We start from the raw sequence: 17,460 nt of genomic DNA, 5'->3' as shown, positions 1-17,460 counted from the left end.
GTATGATATAAAATTATTAATGCGGCACAACGCAGCACTTTTTTCTATTTATTCGTTTTTTGTGTCTGGTTGTACTTTTTACCATGCATGCCGGTTATCTGTCAACTTCTTCAAACGTGTAGATATGTAATTTCATCCTTATAGAGATCGGGAGAGAACAATTCTTTATACATTGCTATGTGAGAAAGGGCATTTATATGGTACCTGGCCTAATGAATTATTCAGTTTTTTATATTTCTATAACCAGTTAATCAAGCCACCAATTGATTCGTAACCAACTAATTATTCCTTGATTTCATTTGCAGGTATGTGAACGTCACTTTTATAACGATTATTATTCTGCGGTGAGTTCGATTTTAAATATGACAGTTAATTGCGCATTTCAAGTCATATGTTTAGGGTTTAATTGATTGACAATTCCTTTTATATTTGTATTTCAATAATTATCAATAATATTAATAAATTCAACTAGAAACTCTAGATAGTCTAACTTCCTGATGTATCTGTATCTGGAAGGGTGTTACAACAAAATAAAATTGTACTTTATTAAGATTTTTATTATATTTAAAAATATAAATAAAATAATCTGATAGTTAAAGAAGGAAAATACATTGACTTCCGAATAATAATAAAGATTTTTAAATTAAACTTCACATCTACGCGTGGCTCACCTTTAACCATGTGAACTAAAAATGTACAAAAAAAATTGGTAGGGTCAGAAATGAGAGGCAGAGCTTAGAATAATATATGAAATATTAGGGTTAAAGTTACAGTGCTTTATAATGCAGCTTCCGGGTTAGGGTTTAAATACTAATTCTGAAAAATTCTGATTGTGTCTTAAATGGAGTGATGACAATAACATAATAACAATTTAGAGTTAGAATAAGTATAATTGTGTGAGCACTGAAGCAGAGTTCACATGTGCCATACTTTGTACCAAGTTTAACACTCGGGGCCTATGCCATCCGATTAAAGTTGAGTTCATAAAGAAGTACGAAATGAGGATCGGGCTATGTTCAGACTGACAAAATATTTTGTTCGTTTTATATTTTTAATACCTTTGCTTACACATTTTGTTGGTCTGACCTATCAATTTCCTCACTGCAAAACCTAATTGTGTAAAATTACTGATTTAATATGCATACAGAGTTAACCCATTTGCTAACCATTTAGCCCCAATTTATATCTTTTTCAAATTTTTGTGGGATGCTGCTTGTTGATCTCTTGTTTTGCTAGCTTGCACAAGCTTGCAAAAAAAAACCAAAAAAAAATAGTAACAACTTTAGGGTTTGAACAAATTGGCTTTGTCCATTGTCTTACTCAAGCATAAACTTTATGGCACTCAAAACTGGCTTGCTCGCTCACATTTCGATAGTTTTCGGGGTTTGAAACACTCGTTTCCATGCGAAACAAAAGAGGGCAAATCGAAGTTCAAGTTTCTCATCCCATATCATCTTTTATCTGGCACATGCTTCTTCGACTTCTGCTTGTTTCAGCTCCAGCCATTGGCTTTTAACATATTTTTTCGTGTTCAAGGCCGTGCGCTGGCGCTTTCTTTTACAATAGGCGACCTTGAAGCTGCGACTGCGACTGCGCAAGCGGCCAGGTACTCGCTCTTGGCCAGCTCAAAGTTGGTAGATTCGGGGAGAGGGCCCAAATGGCTGGTGGCTCTGGAGTTTGCACGCCGCGGTCTTGGTCGTGCTGACGTTTGTTATCACAGAGAGGCACTCGGTCAGCCGCCAAACTAACCCACTTAGGGTATGTTGAACGCTCTTCTGACCACCGTCTTCGCTGCCCGCATACTCGTCTGCTCACTTGTCGTCACTCTGGGCCCTCTCTGGCTGATCGGGGTTTTTTTAACAGGCAAATAGCTACTTTTACAAAAATGTAGCAAAATGAATAAAATCAAACCAGCTAATAGTTGTGCAATTCCTGACTGAACCGACCGACCTTTAACCTGCACATTTATGGTAGCTGATCGCTTGATAGTTTTCTCTAAGGGATTCCCTTCTTATTTTACAAGTGCTCCAAACAAAGTATGCGGCAAAGAAAAAAGTTATTAGCTTACTTCATTCAAAAGTTTCAGAATTATACATACATAATTTTGTTACTCTAAGAAGAAACTCGTATAACTAAAATTATTTCTTAAGGTAACGGCAAATTAACGCTTAACCTTTTTATTTTTAATTATTATTTTATGTAACTTGTAACTGCAAAAAAATGTTATCCAACATTTACTTTTCAAAATTGAGGACTTTGTATGACTTAGAAAGATCTTCATGCTCTATGACTCGAACTATATTAAAGGAAAATGTATGTAGTTTCAAAAACAATGTGCATCGCCTAATGCTGATCAAGAATATATAATTTCATTCCTCCTTCAATACTTTGTTTTTAAATAATGATATATTATATTAACATGAAATATGACATGAAAAAATAGCAGCCAAAGTGCATATATGTAAATAGACGAACAGGTGATTAAGCATATTTATAGGGGCTGCCTATATTACTATATTATGTCATAATTTGTCTTTTCTCAAACTCTTCTCTTTCCGTGTAATGAATTGTGCAAGTATACAAATGATTTTGTCCACAAGAGTAATGATTCGGCCACGGATCTTAACTACTTTAGCAATCGTAAGCTATTAAGGAAATAAATGTATATATTACTTTTATTTCAATTACGGCCCTCAATTAAATGTCGTGTAAAGCCAGCAACATTCCCTTAGATAATCAATACACGTTTTCCGTAATTACGATATTAATCGCTTATTACAATAATTAACCTATAATTAAAACGTTGCTAAACTTATTTATAATTGCCAACAGCAACTCACGATACAATTCAAAAACATTAGGTGCCTGAAACATGTTTGCCAACTATAGTATAAGTAAAATATATAAATGTTTTTAAAACTGATTTGGGTACCTTAACTAAAGTCCTCTAAAAAGTACATGTTTTTAAAGACTCCATTTTTTTAAACCAATAACTTAAGCAATCTTACAAATTGAGACAATCTGGCAACTCGTTTAGGTCTTTAAAACTTTTTAAATTTTTGGAACGTGAGCTTTCAAGCTGAGCTTTAAAAAGCTTTTATTAAAACTCTTGAGGAAAATCTGTTGAAAATGTTTTTCCTATTATTGTAAAGTCAGATAAGCCCATGATAAGTTATTCTGACAGACTCATCTTGTTTACAAATTAGTCTTAATTAGCATAAAATGAATATGTATTTTTAAATGAAGTCTGGCTTGTCTCGCTGACAAACTTTCTTGAAAAAGTAAGCAAATGTTGCGTGCGCGCTGCGATATGTTGCTGCAACAAAAACGAAAACAACTTCACTTAGCAACACTTAATGAGTCTCAATTAGTTTAAATGAATTGAAGCAGTGGCATTTTTATCTACACCGCAGACAGGAAAAAAGCAAGTAACTTAAGTATTTATTTAATTGAGCTTTATTATCATATCATTTTTTTCGCGGGAGAATATAAGTAAAACAAATTGTATATTCATCTGAGTGTTAAAATTAGACGAAAAGCAGAATACGTTAGAAGTCAGCTCTAAAACTATAAAATTTCAAAATATAGAAACAATTTATGTTATCAAAAAAGTTAAAAAACAATTCAAAATAATACATTTTTGACTTTCTTTATTTTGAGTGCAGCTTTCTGTTGAGATCTTTGCGCCTTATGTGACATATCATTTTATTTAGCATGCAATTAAAAGTGGACACATGTCTGAAAGGGCAATCGACGTTTACAGCAAATTGACACATTATAAAATTCCAGTTCTATAGTTCCAATTTACTTCGTTCAAGTAGACGTACAAGTTTATTTTCTACTTAATAACAACGCTAGCTTTAATTATAAACAATTTTTACTTGCCTTAATACTAGGAAATCGTAATTTGCATCACACCATATGAATTGATCTAATTTAATAGCATTCGGATTTATTTAGCTGTTTCTACATAGAATATAATACAGATTTGCTAGCATATTGGATTATATGCAATGGTCTTAAAATAATGAGAAAATATTCTGGGCTTCTTTTGAATTAATCATATTGAATTGAATATTGAATCAAGTGAACTTCAAACTTACTGTATATTAATTTTTTATTCGTTTTTAACTGAATCGATTTAAATACTCGTTACCCTTACAGGTAGTAGTTATCTAGTCTAGTCAGAAGTCTTTAAAGCAATAAAGGGAAAATTACCATTTCTGTAAATATGAGTTACGACAGTGGAATAGCGTTAAAAGGTATACAATTAAAACAGGAACACTTAAGGGTGTTTAACATAAATAAATATTTATTAAGTAAGTTAAAAGCGTTTAAAACCGGCATATCTCGGTGTAAGGGTAAAGATTCCTAAATGTAGAGTAAAAAGTAAATAGGAGCAAGTCGATAAAATCAAGATTCTGATCTGCCCCAACAAGGGGGATCGCATCGGCCAATCCGTTAAAGAAAGGGCGCAGGGAGGTCGCTCGGGAACCGGAACCCCAGAAAAAAATTCCATCACGTTCAGGCCCCTTGCTGTTGGCCGCAGGCTGTGTTTACAGCCTTCAGATGACACGCCTTTAAAAAAAAGACCCGTCGTGAGTCAACTTATGAGACCCGCTCAATATATTTATAGATCACTTTACTTAATAATAATTTATTTAAATTATCGTGGTTGTGTGGGCAATAACCGCTATCAAGTTCATCAAAAACGGATATGTTTTCGCATAGCACTCAAGTCTCAAGACTCTTTTCGAGAGATCCAAACAAACAATTAGCTATTAACATTTTAAGCATTTCGAGCAACAATTACATTACCAACTTACTTAAGCTTAATGTGCAAATATTTTGAAAACTTTTTGCTTGTGTTTTCTTTGGTTGAAATATTGCTCGAATGGAGAGTAGGAGATCTAAGGAGATACAATTTTAAACAGAGACGTGGCTGAACACAGGAACAGATTGAACTTTCAACGTCTAAAAATTATTTTAATTTTTATGGCGTTGCCCAAATAACATAATAGAAGATTTTGATTGCCATCTCAGGTGTAATCGTATTGTTCTAAAAAATAATTGCCAACTTTATACCATTAAAAAGTGAATCATAAAGTATTGGCAGGCGGAAGCCAAAAGAATGTCATAAAGAACTTTAATTGGGAAATCGTCATTTAAGGGAACCACCAGATAAAAATATTATTTAAATTGGATGAGACCTAAGCATGTTACGCAAAAAAAAAAATCCCCGACAAATTTAATTCAGATTTTTAAAATTAGGTCTGGAAAGGGTAACTTTCGGGTTGGCCTAAAGATCCCCAGCTCAAAGTCTACGCCCCTGCTCGGGCCAGCTTCTCTATGGCTTCAATTAAATTATATTTATTGTTTCATTTTTTGTATACACAAACAAATGTGCGTTTTCTCGGCATGTTTTGGTAGCATCCATGTTTTGCCACAAGGTAATTATTTTGTATACTAAACAGTATATTGTTTAGGGCATTTCTTTGTTTTTGCTTTCGGTCAACATCTTTGAACCGCAGGGCACTTTGTGTATTGTAGCCACAGGCTGGTGCTGCTATCAGAGCGCTCTGTCATTTTTATGATTGTTAATGTCTCGGTCAACGCTTTTAAGTCAAGTTCTGAGCTCCCCGCCTATCCCGTCCCCGAAACCCCAGCGATGGTATATGACTTGTTGTTGGCTTTAATGGAAAGAAATGAGTTTGAGAGCCAGTTGCGAACGGAGTTGCGAGGGGATCCGGGCCTGTGAATTCATATGGTTTTGTGGCGGGCATTAAAAACGATCGACACATTTGCCTGTCGGATGAGAACGCGTTCAGAAGTTCGTCGGTTGTGAGCTTTCGTGAATGGATAGGAAGAACTTCTGCTGAAATCGTATTAAAGATAGCATGTTCTAGTGGCTTGACAGCTAAAATGGCTAATAATATTTATGTTTTGTGCCTGTGCTTAATGTTCTTAATACTCTCGTCTGTTGTATCATCTGCAAGTAAGCGGATTCGGCGACAAAATCGATCTGATAGACTGCTGGCTGACATCGGAGTTCGTGCCCAGTCCTATGATCCTCGACTGCCGGAGAATGGAATACAACTGTATACCGATATTGACCAGGATCTGCGGCATCTGTTCACCAACACCAGGCAAACCACGCTGAGATGGGCACTCGATAACATTGAGGCTCTAAGCAACCGTGGAAGGCGAGAGGGAAAACTCCAGAAGCTGGTGTCGAAGAAGCGGTCCTTTTTCTGCCCCACGAATAATACAAGATCAGTAGATCCTCCCACATCTGTAGAGCACCTGAGGCCCGGTGATATTGATATTATAGCTGCCTTTGGTGACTCCCTGTCAGCGGGCAATGGGATTCTGTCCAACAACGCCATCGACATGATCAACGAGTTCCGTGGTCTGACCTTTTCGGGCGGCGGTCTGGCCAACTGGCGCAGGTTCGTGACCCTGCCAAACATCCTGAAGATCTTTAATCCAAAATTGTACGGCTTTGCGGTGAGCAACAGTCTGGTGATCAACCACCGATCCTCGCGACTGAATATCGCCGAACCCATGATCATGTCGCGGGATCTGCCCTTTCAGGCCCGCGTGCTCATCGATCTGCTGCGCCGTGATCCCAATGTGGACATGAAGCGCCACTGGAAGCTGCTGACGGTGTATGTGGGCAACAATGACATCTGCTCGGACATGTGCCACTGGGACACTCCGCAGAGTTTCCTCGATCAGCATGCCCGCGATCTGCGCCAGGCATTACGGTTGCTCCGCGACCATGTGCCCCGACTGCTGATCAATCTGATCATTCTGCCCAATATCCCACTGGTGCTGAGCACCATGAAAGAGGTTCCCCTGCAGTGCTTCGTGGTGCACCGAGTGGGATGCCATTGCCTGATCAACGATCGCCTCAATCGCACCCAGCTTGCGGAACGCAGGAACACCCTAATCCGGTGGCAGCAGCTGGACATGGAGATCGCCCGATTGCCCGAGTTCCATCGCCAGGACTTTGCCATTGTAGCCCATCCGATGCTGGCCGATGTGTCGGCCCCCCAGCTACCCGATGGGAAGACAGACTGGCGGTTCTTCTCCCACGACTGCTTCCACTTCAGCCAGCGTGGGCATGCGATCATCTCGAACCTGCTGTGGAACAGTATGCTCCTGCCGGACGACCAGAAGCCGCGACCTTCGAATGTGCCCGATCTGTTCGAGCGGGTCGTTTGCCCCACTGCGGAGCAGCCCTACTTTGTGGTCAGGCCAAGTTGAGGGTCGCGTCTCCCAAGTTCGGGAGCGGGTTAAGTTACTTGGTTAAGCTGTCTGGTGAACTTTATGAGCCGGTCCACAGTCTGGTGTACACGGAGGAAAATTACTGTTTCGATTCGGTATTCGCATATCAAAGTAGAAATTAAAGTAACTCCAATGTTAAAGAACTGAATAATACTGGAATCTAAGTTGTATTCGAGAATCTTTTGTATGATTAAGAAATGTAAAACTATGTCACTTCCACTTTAGCAAATACTGTTGCGGAATCAATAAGTCGGGGCAATGAAAGGTTTTATGACTTTTGCTCTAAAGTAATATACATATAATAGCATTGTAACCTACTGGGCTTAAGCGAATAAATATAAATATTTATTGTAAATATATAAAGAAACTATATCGTTCCGAGTGTGGGGACTCTTTCTTGCATGGTTCTTGGAAAGCAAGGGTAGATTATACGTGGGGGAACTTCAAGAGTTGTCACAACATCACACAAATAAAAAAATATATTTATTTTGGAGCCTCCATTTACTCATAGTATATCCAATATTTTATTGGGCTAAATGGATGCACTGTTTGGTTGCGCCATCCCCCCTCTCTATTCATACACCTCATGCAAACCCATCTCCATTTCAATTAAAATGTATGCAATTTTTAATTTATATTTTTAATTAATTAAAAAACACTGGGAAACAATATCTTCCCTATCCGGTATAAAAAATCATTAAAACACTTTTTGCTTATGCGGCGAAAAAAATGTTTACGGCTTACATTAAACACCATCCTTCCTGTTCCCACTCTCGTTCGTCTCTATAGCATGACAACGTCGCCTGCTTATTACCTCACCCCTTACCAGTTTCTGCCACGCCCACTTTTTGCGAAACGCAGAAATTAAAATATAAAATTAAAATAAAAACAAGATAAAACAGTGAATCGACTACAAAGTACCTAGTTATTACAGATATGATAGAGAATATGTTGAAAATATTATAAGAATAATTTGAGGGAAGTCATAGACATCCTTTTATATAATTTATAACTTATGATATCATTTTAAACTTATTCCCAAACATTTTGCTATAAAAACAAACTTAGTTTTTATATACACACCGAAACCTTTTGGTTCATGTTTTGATGGTTAATCAAACTGACGGGTTTCCAGTTTTCCAAATTTATTATGCTGAGCAGGAATGTGTGTACTTTATACAGCTAGAAGCGCTTCATTATAGATGTAGTATAATTTTTGACAAATATACCCTTTTACTGTTCGAGTTGAGGGGTATAACAAGGCATTGCGAACATTTCTCGCTTATGCAGCGGCCGGACCACCTGCAAACCGGACAGTTGCCATTGGGCGGATACCAACCCCCAAAAGAATCAGATCCCGGGCACATATGAAAAAATAAAATAAAAATGGTGAAATGGGAAATGGGAAATGGGTACATATACATATGCACGCCCACTGCAAACAAGGTTGTCAGTGGGAGGGGCGTGGTACAATAATAACAACAGGACTGCGGAAAAAATCGGAAAAAATTGCGACAGTGGGTTGGGTTGCGAATGGGCCAGAAATTGTTGGGGTAGACAGGGGCGGTGATGGAGAGGGGGTCGTAAAAATTATATTAAAAATGCAGTGTCCGAAAAGGGCGTACTACAACCCCACACACATGCAAATACCCACAAAAAAAAGAAAGCGAGAACCACACGTGGCAGCAAAAAAAAGTAATAATAAAACTGAAGTTTTTACTGGATTGGGCCTGCTCTTCATAGCGTTGATATATACACCTCTGCATATATGGCATATATGTGTGTATGTACTTTCGAGTATTATTTACATATTTAAATATGTTTGGGACCAGGAGCACCAACTGTCCTGTTTCGAAAAATATGCGTTTTTATTTTGGGGCCGCAAAAATGGAATGCAATATAAACAACCCAAATGAGATAGCAAATTGCCGAATATTTTTCAGCGTTGTACAGTGGACTTAAACATTTTCGGGTTGATAATTTTACAAACATCATATACCTAAATTATTTTGCAATTACATTTTTGAATAAAGACCACTGTACAATGGTTACCCCGAATGGAAAAATGTTTAAATCTCTAGCCTTGATTAACCCAAACGAGAACATTACAGCCCACTCCAAAAACGGATTGCTCGAAAAAAATCATAGCATATACAAGAGGGTTAACCGGGACCATCAAACTGCCAAATGGAATTGATAAACCAGAGGGGACGAGCTAGCGAATGATTGCATAAATATAATATGATTGCAAACAAAAACATTTTTCATTCCTTTGTGAGTGTCGGCGCGAACCCCCCTTTTTTTTTTTGAATAACTTACGTCCCCACCCATGCATTTCTGATGATCATACACTCGGCGAGCTTAATCCTGGTGATTGTATACTAGTTTATATAGGATAGGTACAGGGACTTCATACTTTTTTATGATTATTATTAAGTATTCAAATAAAACTGCAGTAAGTTTTATATTTACAAGCTACAAGTAGTTCCTAAAATATCTGTAATATATTGAAACAATCATTTTGTAAGTAGGACCTTGTGCTCTAGTTTTAGTATTTGCAAAAAAAAATTGTTAACTATTATCTCCCCTATTTATTGGTGATACAATAATAAGTTTCGTCTGGATCTGTCTTTAAGTATGTATCCAATATCACCCACTGCCAATTGGTATTTCACGATAATTCCCCAGAATGTCATCTCTTTGGGAGGTCTCTCCCATACTTGCCCTTCAAGTGACCACCAATTGGAGCTTACCTTGACAAATCCATCAAGACAGTTCTCTCAAAACCGAATCCACCAGGTACTTCAGCCTGGCGGGGCATGAAAACGTCTGCCCCTGTCGGAGGGGGGAAAATCATAGGATGGAAAAGCGAACGGAGTGGCCAACAATGGTCCTAGGAGGTGACCACGAAAAAAAGTCAACGCTTGACATTAAACAGCGACAACATTTTCACTTTGCATGCAGAATGCCGACACAAAGGGCCCCGGAATGGTCCAACACGGAGGCGTCTCATAAAGCAACTGACAACCGCATTGGGCCCCAGTCCCGTTTGCCGGGATCCAGGATCCGGGCTCCGCGATTCAGGCTCCAGGAACCCCTTTCCCGCAATCCACCGACATGGCTAACAGCCCGCGCTAAAACGTCAGCCAGACGGCGGCGGCGATGGCGGAAATAGAGCAAAAGTTGAGAACAAAAACAAAAACGATGAGCGAAATGGCAAAAAATGGCACACAAGCTACTTGAGCTTGAACCGGCGACGCTTTTCAAATTTACCACACCCCCCCTGGTGGTAGCATTTCCATTTTTCTAGTATTTTTTCCGCGACCAGGCATGCGGCTGACGGGTTAAGGCGGGACAGTTGACCATTACAGGGGGAAAGGGTCCGTCCTTTCATTGTATGGTGGATGGATTTCTCCACGAACCCAACTACCACCCATCTAGTCTCCCCTCAAAATCCAACTAGCAGTTCCTGTCCGGCTCCTAACCCCCCGTGTAATGGCAATGATTTCGACGTCTGTTTAGTTGCCCCTTTGCTTTCGGCCTCAACGCAAAAGGATAATGGCCATCTGCAGGCTGGAGTAGTGAGGATTCGAGGAGGAGTCCTTTTCCGACGATGCGTCTCCTGGTGCGTTTGTTTGACGGCAGCGGAAGCGTCTTTTAATCAGCGCTTCGTGGCAATGAAAACTGATAGGTTGCGAGATATCACTAGGAGATGGGAGTATTTCCATTCAACGGGTATCTACCGATTTTCGGCATTTCGATTGCCACGATTATAATGGACTTCCGTATGATAACCTGACATCATTTTGAATATGAAATGTTGCGACAAGTAATTATAATAATATACAAGTTTTCAAGTGTTTTAAATTGAGTATCCTAATAAGAAAATTTCCAAGCTAAGATCTATAATTTAAAATTTTCTTAAATACAATTTCTAAGCTAATAACTAGAAATAAGACTTGGTATATTTTTCATAAACTTTAAAAAGAGGATAAGAAAAATACTGGGGAAGACTATTACTGCTGGTACTTAAGATCCCTTTAAGCCAACGAAAAGGAATAACTCGCATCTATGGGGATTCCTAATACATTTTTCATTTTCCGCTTTTTGCCACCCAGGACATGAACATCTCGTGGCCCATTTGCCTATGCCTTTTGCCATTGTTTGCGCTACACTTCAACGCACTTTCGTCATTGATCCGGGGAGTCATGCAACCAGTCACCCTGCTCCTCGTGTGGCGAGCACTCCGGACCCCAAACTGGCCTTCAATTCAGACCTCGTGGTTTTTCTCCGTTTTATTTTTTCATTTTTATTGAATTCTGCTTCCCCATGCCTCATACATATATCCAGGCTGCCCTCTCACAACAACTGACCAGATTCAGATCCAGATCCAGCGGAATAACCCGCTCCTGCCCCGCCGGAGTGTGTTGCATTATGCCAGGACATACGTTTTGAAATTCCATTCCTGCGTAGGATTTTTTTTATCCATTACTCAAATCTGTGTGTTTGTGTGTGTGTGTGGTGGGGTTCGTGGAAGGGGCCCGGTGGCACGTATGTTGCCAGGTTGCCACGTACGGGGGCAGCGGCGCTAAGCTTTGACTTGGGATTTGCATTTTTTACGCGCCGAGGACCAACTCCCAACCCACATGCAATTGCTTTCGGAGAAGGCCCGGATCGGATCGGTGGAGCGAGGAATGGCTTCCACTTCTGCTGATGTCGTGATTTTTTTTTGATACCCTGTAAAAACAGTCCTGATAATCTGAGGGTCTGCATGGTCCACAAGAACTATATATTCACGGAATAATATAGGAGCGTTATATATCCCATCATATGTATCGAGTATTAAGTATTTTGCAAGATAAAAACTTGAGCCGTTTTCTCGACCGCATGTTAAACTTAAAACCGGTGTGAACCTAGAATGTAAAACCTACTGTTAGATTTACATGAGGATATGGAAACGACCTTTATAAACTAGTGTTAAATGTTAGGGTAAACAGTTTCTTTGTTGCCCAATTTTTTATGTGATATTATATTTTTAAGGTAAGGTTTCTAACAAGGGGTCGAACAACCGTCTCGTTCTAACTGGAAGTTAAATTTTTAACCGAAATATGAACTTGTTTGTATATTGTTTTTTTGTGGTGGAATATATATCGATAATAAATTTGTTCATTATTAATATTAATTTTGATTAATATTTGTTGAAGTTATCGTGAGTACTGAGTAATCGGTTTGCCTAACCAGTAACCAGCAGTTGAGAGTTAAAACAGCGCTTTATTGTTGACGTTTTTGTTCCGGGCAGTCCTTCTTTTTTCCATAATTCCCTGCTCCCTGTATCCCCTCGCATGTTTCTTTCATTCGCCGTGTCCTGTTTTGGGATAAAAATCCATTTCATCATCAGGGTTTCCTGTGCTCGCTGCCTTCCTGCTGATGCTGCTTTGTCTGATCGCGTTGAAATTGTAATGAGATTTTCTGTTTTGGGTCGATTTTGTATGTATATTTTTTTTTTTTCGGTGGAGTTGGCGGAAATTTTACGGTAATATGCTTTCTGGGCATGTATGCTGGGGCCAGGAGTTTGTCTATTTAATTTATAAAATTTATCTGCGGCTCGCATCGGTGGGTAGCTTTATACTTTCTGCGAGCCATTCTCCTGCCCACGAATTGCGGTCGTCAAGATATAAAACAGCGGAAAGGCATTCGCTCATTCATCATTCGGTAGCAAGTTTGCCAGTCAGTCGGTCGTCCTTCCTTTACGGATAAGTATCCGTATCCTTTCTGTCCCGTTTCTGGTTAAAATTATTTTTTTCCCTTTTTCATGCGAGTTTTTAATAGATTAGACGCGTTGCCTTTGAGATTTTTTTATGCGTTCAGTTTATAAACACGGCTCAGGATTAGTGATGCAAGTGTTTTGAGGAGATAATTGCGTAGAGAGCGCGCCGGGTGGATTTATTTAATTATGTGACTCTTCATTTTTATGGAGAAGTATCTAATACAATAAGTATACTCATTTATATATATATATACATGCATTAATGCATTTTTTAAGGATCTTTTTTTTGCTTATCATTAAAAGAAAAGCTTACGAAAGATAATCTTTATGCAAAATTTCGGCTATAACATTTTCTAAAGAATTTTTAAATGAACAATGTTATCGGCTTAAACTTAAAAGTGAATCAAAATGGGATACATGCGAAAAATAAAATACTAAACGCTTAAAAATATTTTGTAATGTTCCGAGCAAAACACATTTTATAAAATTAAATTGAATACAATTTCCCCTATCTAATAAACATGGAAAGAAATATTTAGTTATAAAAAAAACAAAACTTCGTGGGCTATCTCCGCCTTTTCGATGCTCTCTCTAAACAATACACAATTTCCAATTAAGCGACAGTTTGTCCACTTCTCCCGACCTCCGACTACGAATATATATACATATATCCTCGTGCGCATCTATAGACAGTCTAACCCTTTCCCCTGAAATCCATCTCTACGATTCGAAACGTTGTTGGTCGTTAACTGTTGTTTTTGTTGGCTTTTGGCGGGGCTCAATAGCAAATTGTATTTAAAATTTATATAAAACTCGCGGAGCATTTGTTGTGACAACGTCTGTGTGCCCCCAACCACCAATGCCCTGCCAACGAGCCAGCTGGATTGGAGTGTAGAGCTCTACCACACGGTTATTTTTGCCTGTTCTACAATCAACGTTAAAAATTCGCGCAATTTATGCATGCATGGCGAAAGGCGGGAAAAATGGGGAGTTGCTGGGCCAGCCTGTGTGTGTGGGCTGGTTTAAATGGCAAAAAGCCTCTATGGCTGCCTCTTCCTGAGGACCCCATCTCTACTAACCCATCCTCTGGCTCTACCCGCTGTTATTTCCACTGGCGAATCACCAAAAACTCCGCGCTTGTTTATTTTATTGGCACGTAAATTTATGTGGATCTCCATTCCAGTTTCCCCGCCAAAGAGTGAGTGAGAGAGGAGGTCTTTCAATGCATTCTATATATTGTATATACACAATTGTGTTTTGTGTATTTTATAAATATTATTTGTTCAACGTGCAAATATATATACACACCCGGGAAATCTTTGCTTCCTATACCATAATCTCTGGGCATATACATATATTATATAGAGAAGAATTTTTGTTTGGGGATTGGCAAAACGATAGACATACAGTTGGACTTTATTTTGATAAATTTATATAACAATATATGGTTTTGAAATACCTGTCTGTCTGTAAAGCTCTCAGTCAATAAACAATTCATTCTGGGATTTACTAGGAAAATTTTCCAGGCACAAGCGGAAACATGGAATGTCATTTATAAGATGACAAATATTTCGGTAATTATTTAATAAACTTTAAATTTATCAAACCACTTGTTTCGTCATTCTTTTGCCTATTGCTTCTGCAATCCTTTGGTGTCCCAATTCCAAGGGCTGAGTCATTTCAAAGTCAAAATAAGTATTTTCTGGATGAACCTTTGACTGTGCCCTTACAAAAAGCTGGTCAACAAAGATTGGCGAAGGTGGTGAGTGGGCAGCATAATCAATATGCAAAGGTTCAGTTAGAGAGGGGAAAAAGACAGTGAAACCCAGGGAGAAAAAGGTTAGAAACCGACCTCTGTACTGTGGTCCTAAAGTCAAAATAACCAATAAGAAAATCTATAGTCGAGTGCCAAACTCGACTTTCAATATACACCGAAACATAAAAATATGGGTGCCAGATAGACTTTATTATGGGAGTGCCTCCTTGCTGAAATAAAATTGAGCTGCGTAAGAATCTCTAGAATCTGCATGCCTAATCCAAACTCTCTAGCTTTTATAATTCGGCGTTCATACGAAAGAATAGTGATCCTGATCAAGAATCTATTGTACCCTTTTACTCTGCCAGTAACGAGTAACAAAATTAACGGTTTTAAATAAAGCTTAGTGAAATAATTATAAGAACGCCCTTAAGAATAAAAAATACAATTACGAAAAAATGAAATTAAACTAACCATGGGCGTTATTTTACTGGACGCTATTGAATGTACCCAGTAAAACATCTTTATAATCACAATTTTATAAAAAGTTTGAGTTTAATAAAACTCGATTCCAAAAATTGGTCTCAGTAAAATATTATACATTTGATATGCATCACCAAGATGGTCTGTATTTTTGGCTATCCTGGCCACTGTGCCTGCCATTCATTGCGTCTCTGGTCGGCTCACGTTCCATGCTGTCCAATTATGTCTCACACATGCAAATGCAACGTGCAGCGCCGGAAATCAGCCGGCCCAGTCCTGGCCAAACCCACCTCCTGGCCACCCAATCACTCGACGCGCTTGTTGGGCCTCGCGGGTTTTTGGCCAAGAGCGGCCGAGCGACACGAACCAGGCCCAAACGACCAGCGAACAAACGACACTTGGCTGGCATAACGAAACCCTGGGCTGGACTGGGTTGGCCTGGTGGTGCTGGTCCAACTGGACAGTCCTCGGGCGGGATCGGGGGCTCAACTCTGTTTCAATTTGCACCCCCGCAGACGCGGCAATCACTCAAGCGACCCACCATCGCCCACCACCACCCAAAAAACCTCCAAACCACCCAAAAATCACCCAAACCACCGCCCACTTTTTCGCGTTTCGCAGAATTTCGGAGAATGGGACAGAGAACGTGTTGTTCCCGACTCTTTCAGACCTTCCCCATCGACATATGGTTGTTGTTTTGCTTTTTGGCCATGGCTAGTTGGATTCGTTGTTGTTGTTGTTGCGCTATGTGCGTTTGTTGAAACAATCGATTTATTTTCGGTTTCATTTCTGATTGGCAATATTTCATAGCAATGTGGCTCCTTTTTTTCTGTTCTCGGCCCCCGTGTTTTGGCCGATTCTGTTTGTGTATACATATGCCTCGAATATTTGTATTTTTTAAATAACAATAACGAGCAGTGTGAGATGGTGCTGGAATATGGATATTGACGGATTCAAAGGGATTATTTATTTACAGATGTGAGAACATTTTATAAATTTGGTATCAAAAATGTTTAATATAAGCATGGCTTTTTATTGATTTTAAGTTTTATTAAAAACAGCGATATTCCACAGTTTTAACTTTGTGTTTTTGGTAGCTTTAGGTTATAAAAGTCCGAATAAATCTAGCCTGGTTCAGGACAAGTTTCTTTAAATATCCGAAACACGGGGATACACATATTATATTCGGTACAGTCTCTGACTAATTTTACCATTAAAACCGTAGACCATTTAAATTGTATTTATGTTTGGGGGAAGAGCCTCCTTTTTATCACCCATTCAATTTATTTGACCACCCTTAGAACCCCGCACTCGAGTCCAACCAGCCACTTTTTGTTCGCGCTGCCAATTTGCTATCGTGTTTAATTTATTTTATTTATTTTTTGCGCTTGCCAATTATTAAAATAAATAATGGATTTCTGAATTGGTCGGAATTTTAGCGGTGGAGGTTGAATAAATAAAACCGAAATTGATAATTGTCATATGCAAATTCAGGCGGAAAATTATGGTGCCTGTTTTATGCAAACTATGCAATTTTTTTTCGGGAATCGAATATGAGTGCTCATCGTGTGTGGAAAAGTGTTTCCAGCTGCATTTGCATTGGCTCGAAACCGCAAAGTTTCATTTCCCGTTTTTGTCCAAACCAACGCAAACCTCTAACCCAACCCTCTTCAATCCAATCCATCCGCTAAAATGCAACCCACATGCCAGCCGCAACAGGAATAATGACATTCGCTGCGCCAACTCTTAAACATTTTCCTTCAAACGTTAAATTCTGTGGTGTAACATCAGTATTTTTACTCACAGAATTTTGAATAAACAACTTAACGCAAAATATAAACTTTATGTTTTTATACCAAAAACATTCAGAAAGGAAACAAATTTTCTCAAGGAAATGTATTTATAATAGTCAGGTACTAAAAATTATAGAGTGATTCCTTAGAATTGTAAATATTTGTATCTAAATAGGTTTAAACCATGGAAGCTTTACGTCTTTTACAGAGCTATATCAACTTAAACCATTTGGTTGAAAAATCTGTGTTATTCCTACGCGAGTATTACGATTTTTATTTTTAGAAAGTATCTATGGTGGCTAAAGGCCATTTGGGAAACCCGAAGCTATACGTTCTCTACACATGAATTTGAATCAATATTTCGGTTATTG

The 17,460-nt window shown here is 38.8% G+C and overlaps 2 protein-coding genes across 3 annotated transcripts in view; both read left to right on the top strand.

The window, feature by feature from the left end:
• The window catches only part of LOC108020370 (neuroguidin), a 42,804-nt gene that overhangs the window by 20,455 nt on the left and 4,889 nt on the right, over positions 1-17,460 (top strand). The window contains exon 2 of one of the 2 annotated variants that reach the window (XM_065868919.2): positions 306-344. The exons of the other annotated variant lie outside the window; for it this stretch is intronic. Within the exon in view, the coding sequence (XP_065724991.2) occupies positions 306-344 (39 nt within the window). The remainder of the gene's footprint in view (positions 1-305; positions 345-17,460) is intronic. 2 annotated transcript variants of the gene reach the window in all.
• On the top strand, positions 5,788-7,667 carry LOC108020367 (phospholipase B1, membrane-associated). Its single transcript, XM_017088592.4, has one exon. It carries the CDS (start codon positions 5,923-5,925, stop codon positions 7,267-7,269), a length of 1,347 nt encoding a protein of 448 aa, XP_016944081.3. The 5' UTR covers positions 5,788-5,922; the 3' UTR covers positions 7,270-7,667.

Source organism: Drosophila suzukii, chromosome 2L, assembly GCF_043229965.1.
Source record: "Drosophila suzukii chromosome 2L, CBGP_Dsuzu_IsoJpt1.0, whole genome shotgun sequence".
Taxonomy (NCBI): Eukaryota; Metazoa; Arthropoda; class Insecta; order Diptera; family Drosophilidae; genus Drosophila; species Drosophila suzukii.
This window is presented reverse-complemented; position numbering and strand designations above follow the sequence as displayed.

Excerpts from the sequence above, each read along its gene's own strand:
- LOC108020367 (XM_017088592.4), top strand. The coding sequence starts at position 5,923 with ATGGCTAATAATATTTATGTTTTGTGCCTGTGCTTAATGTTCTTAATA.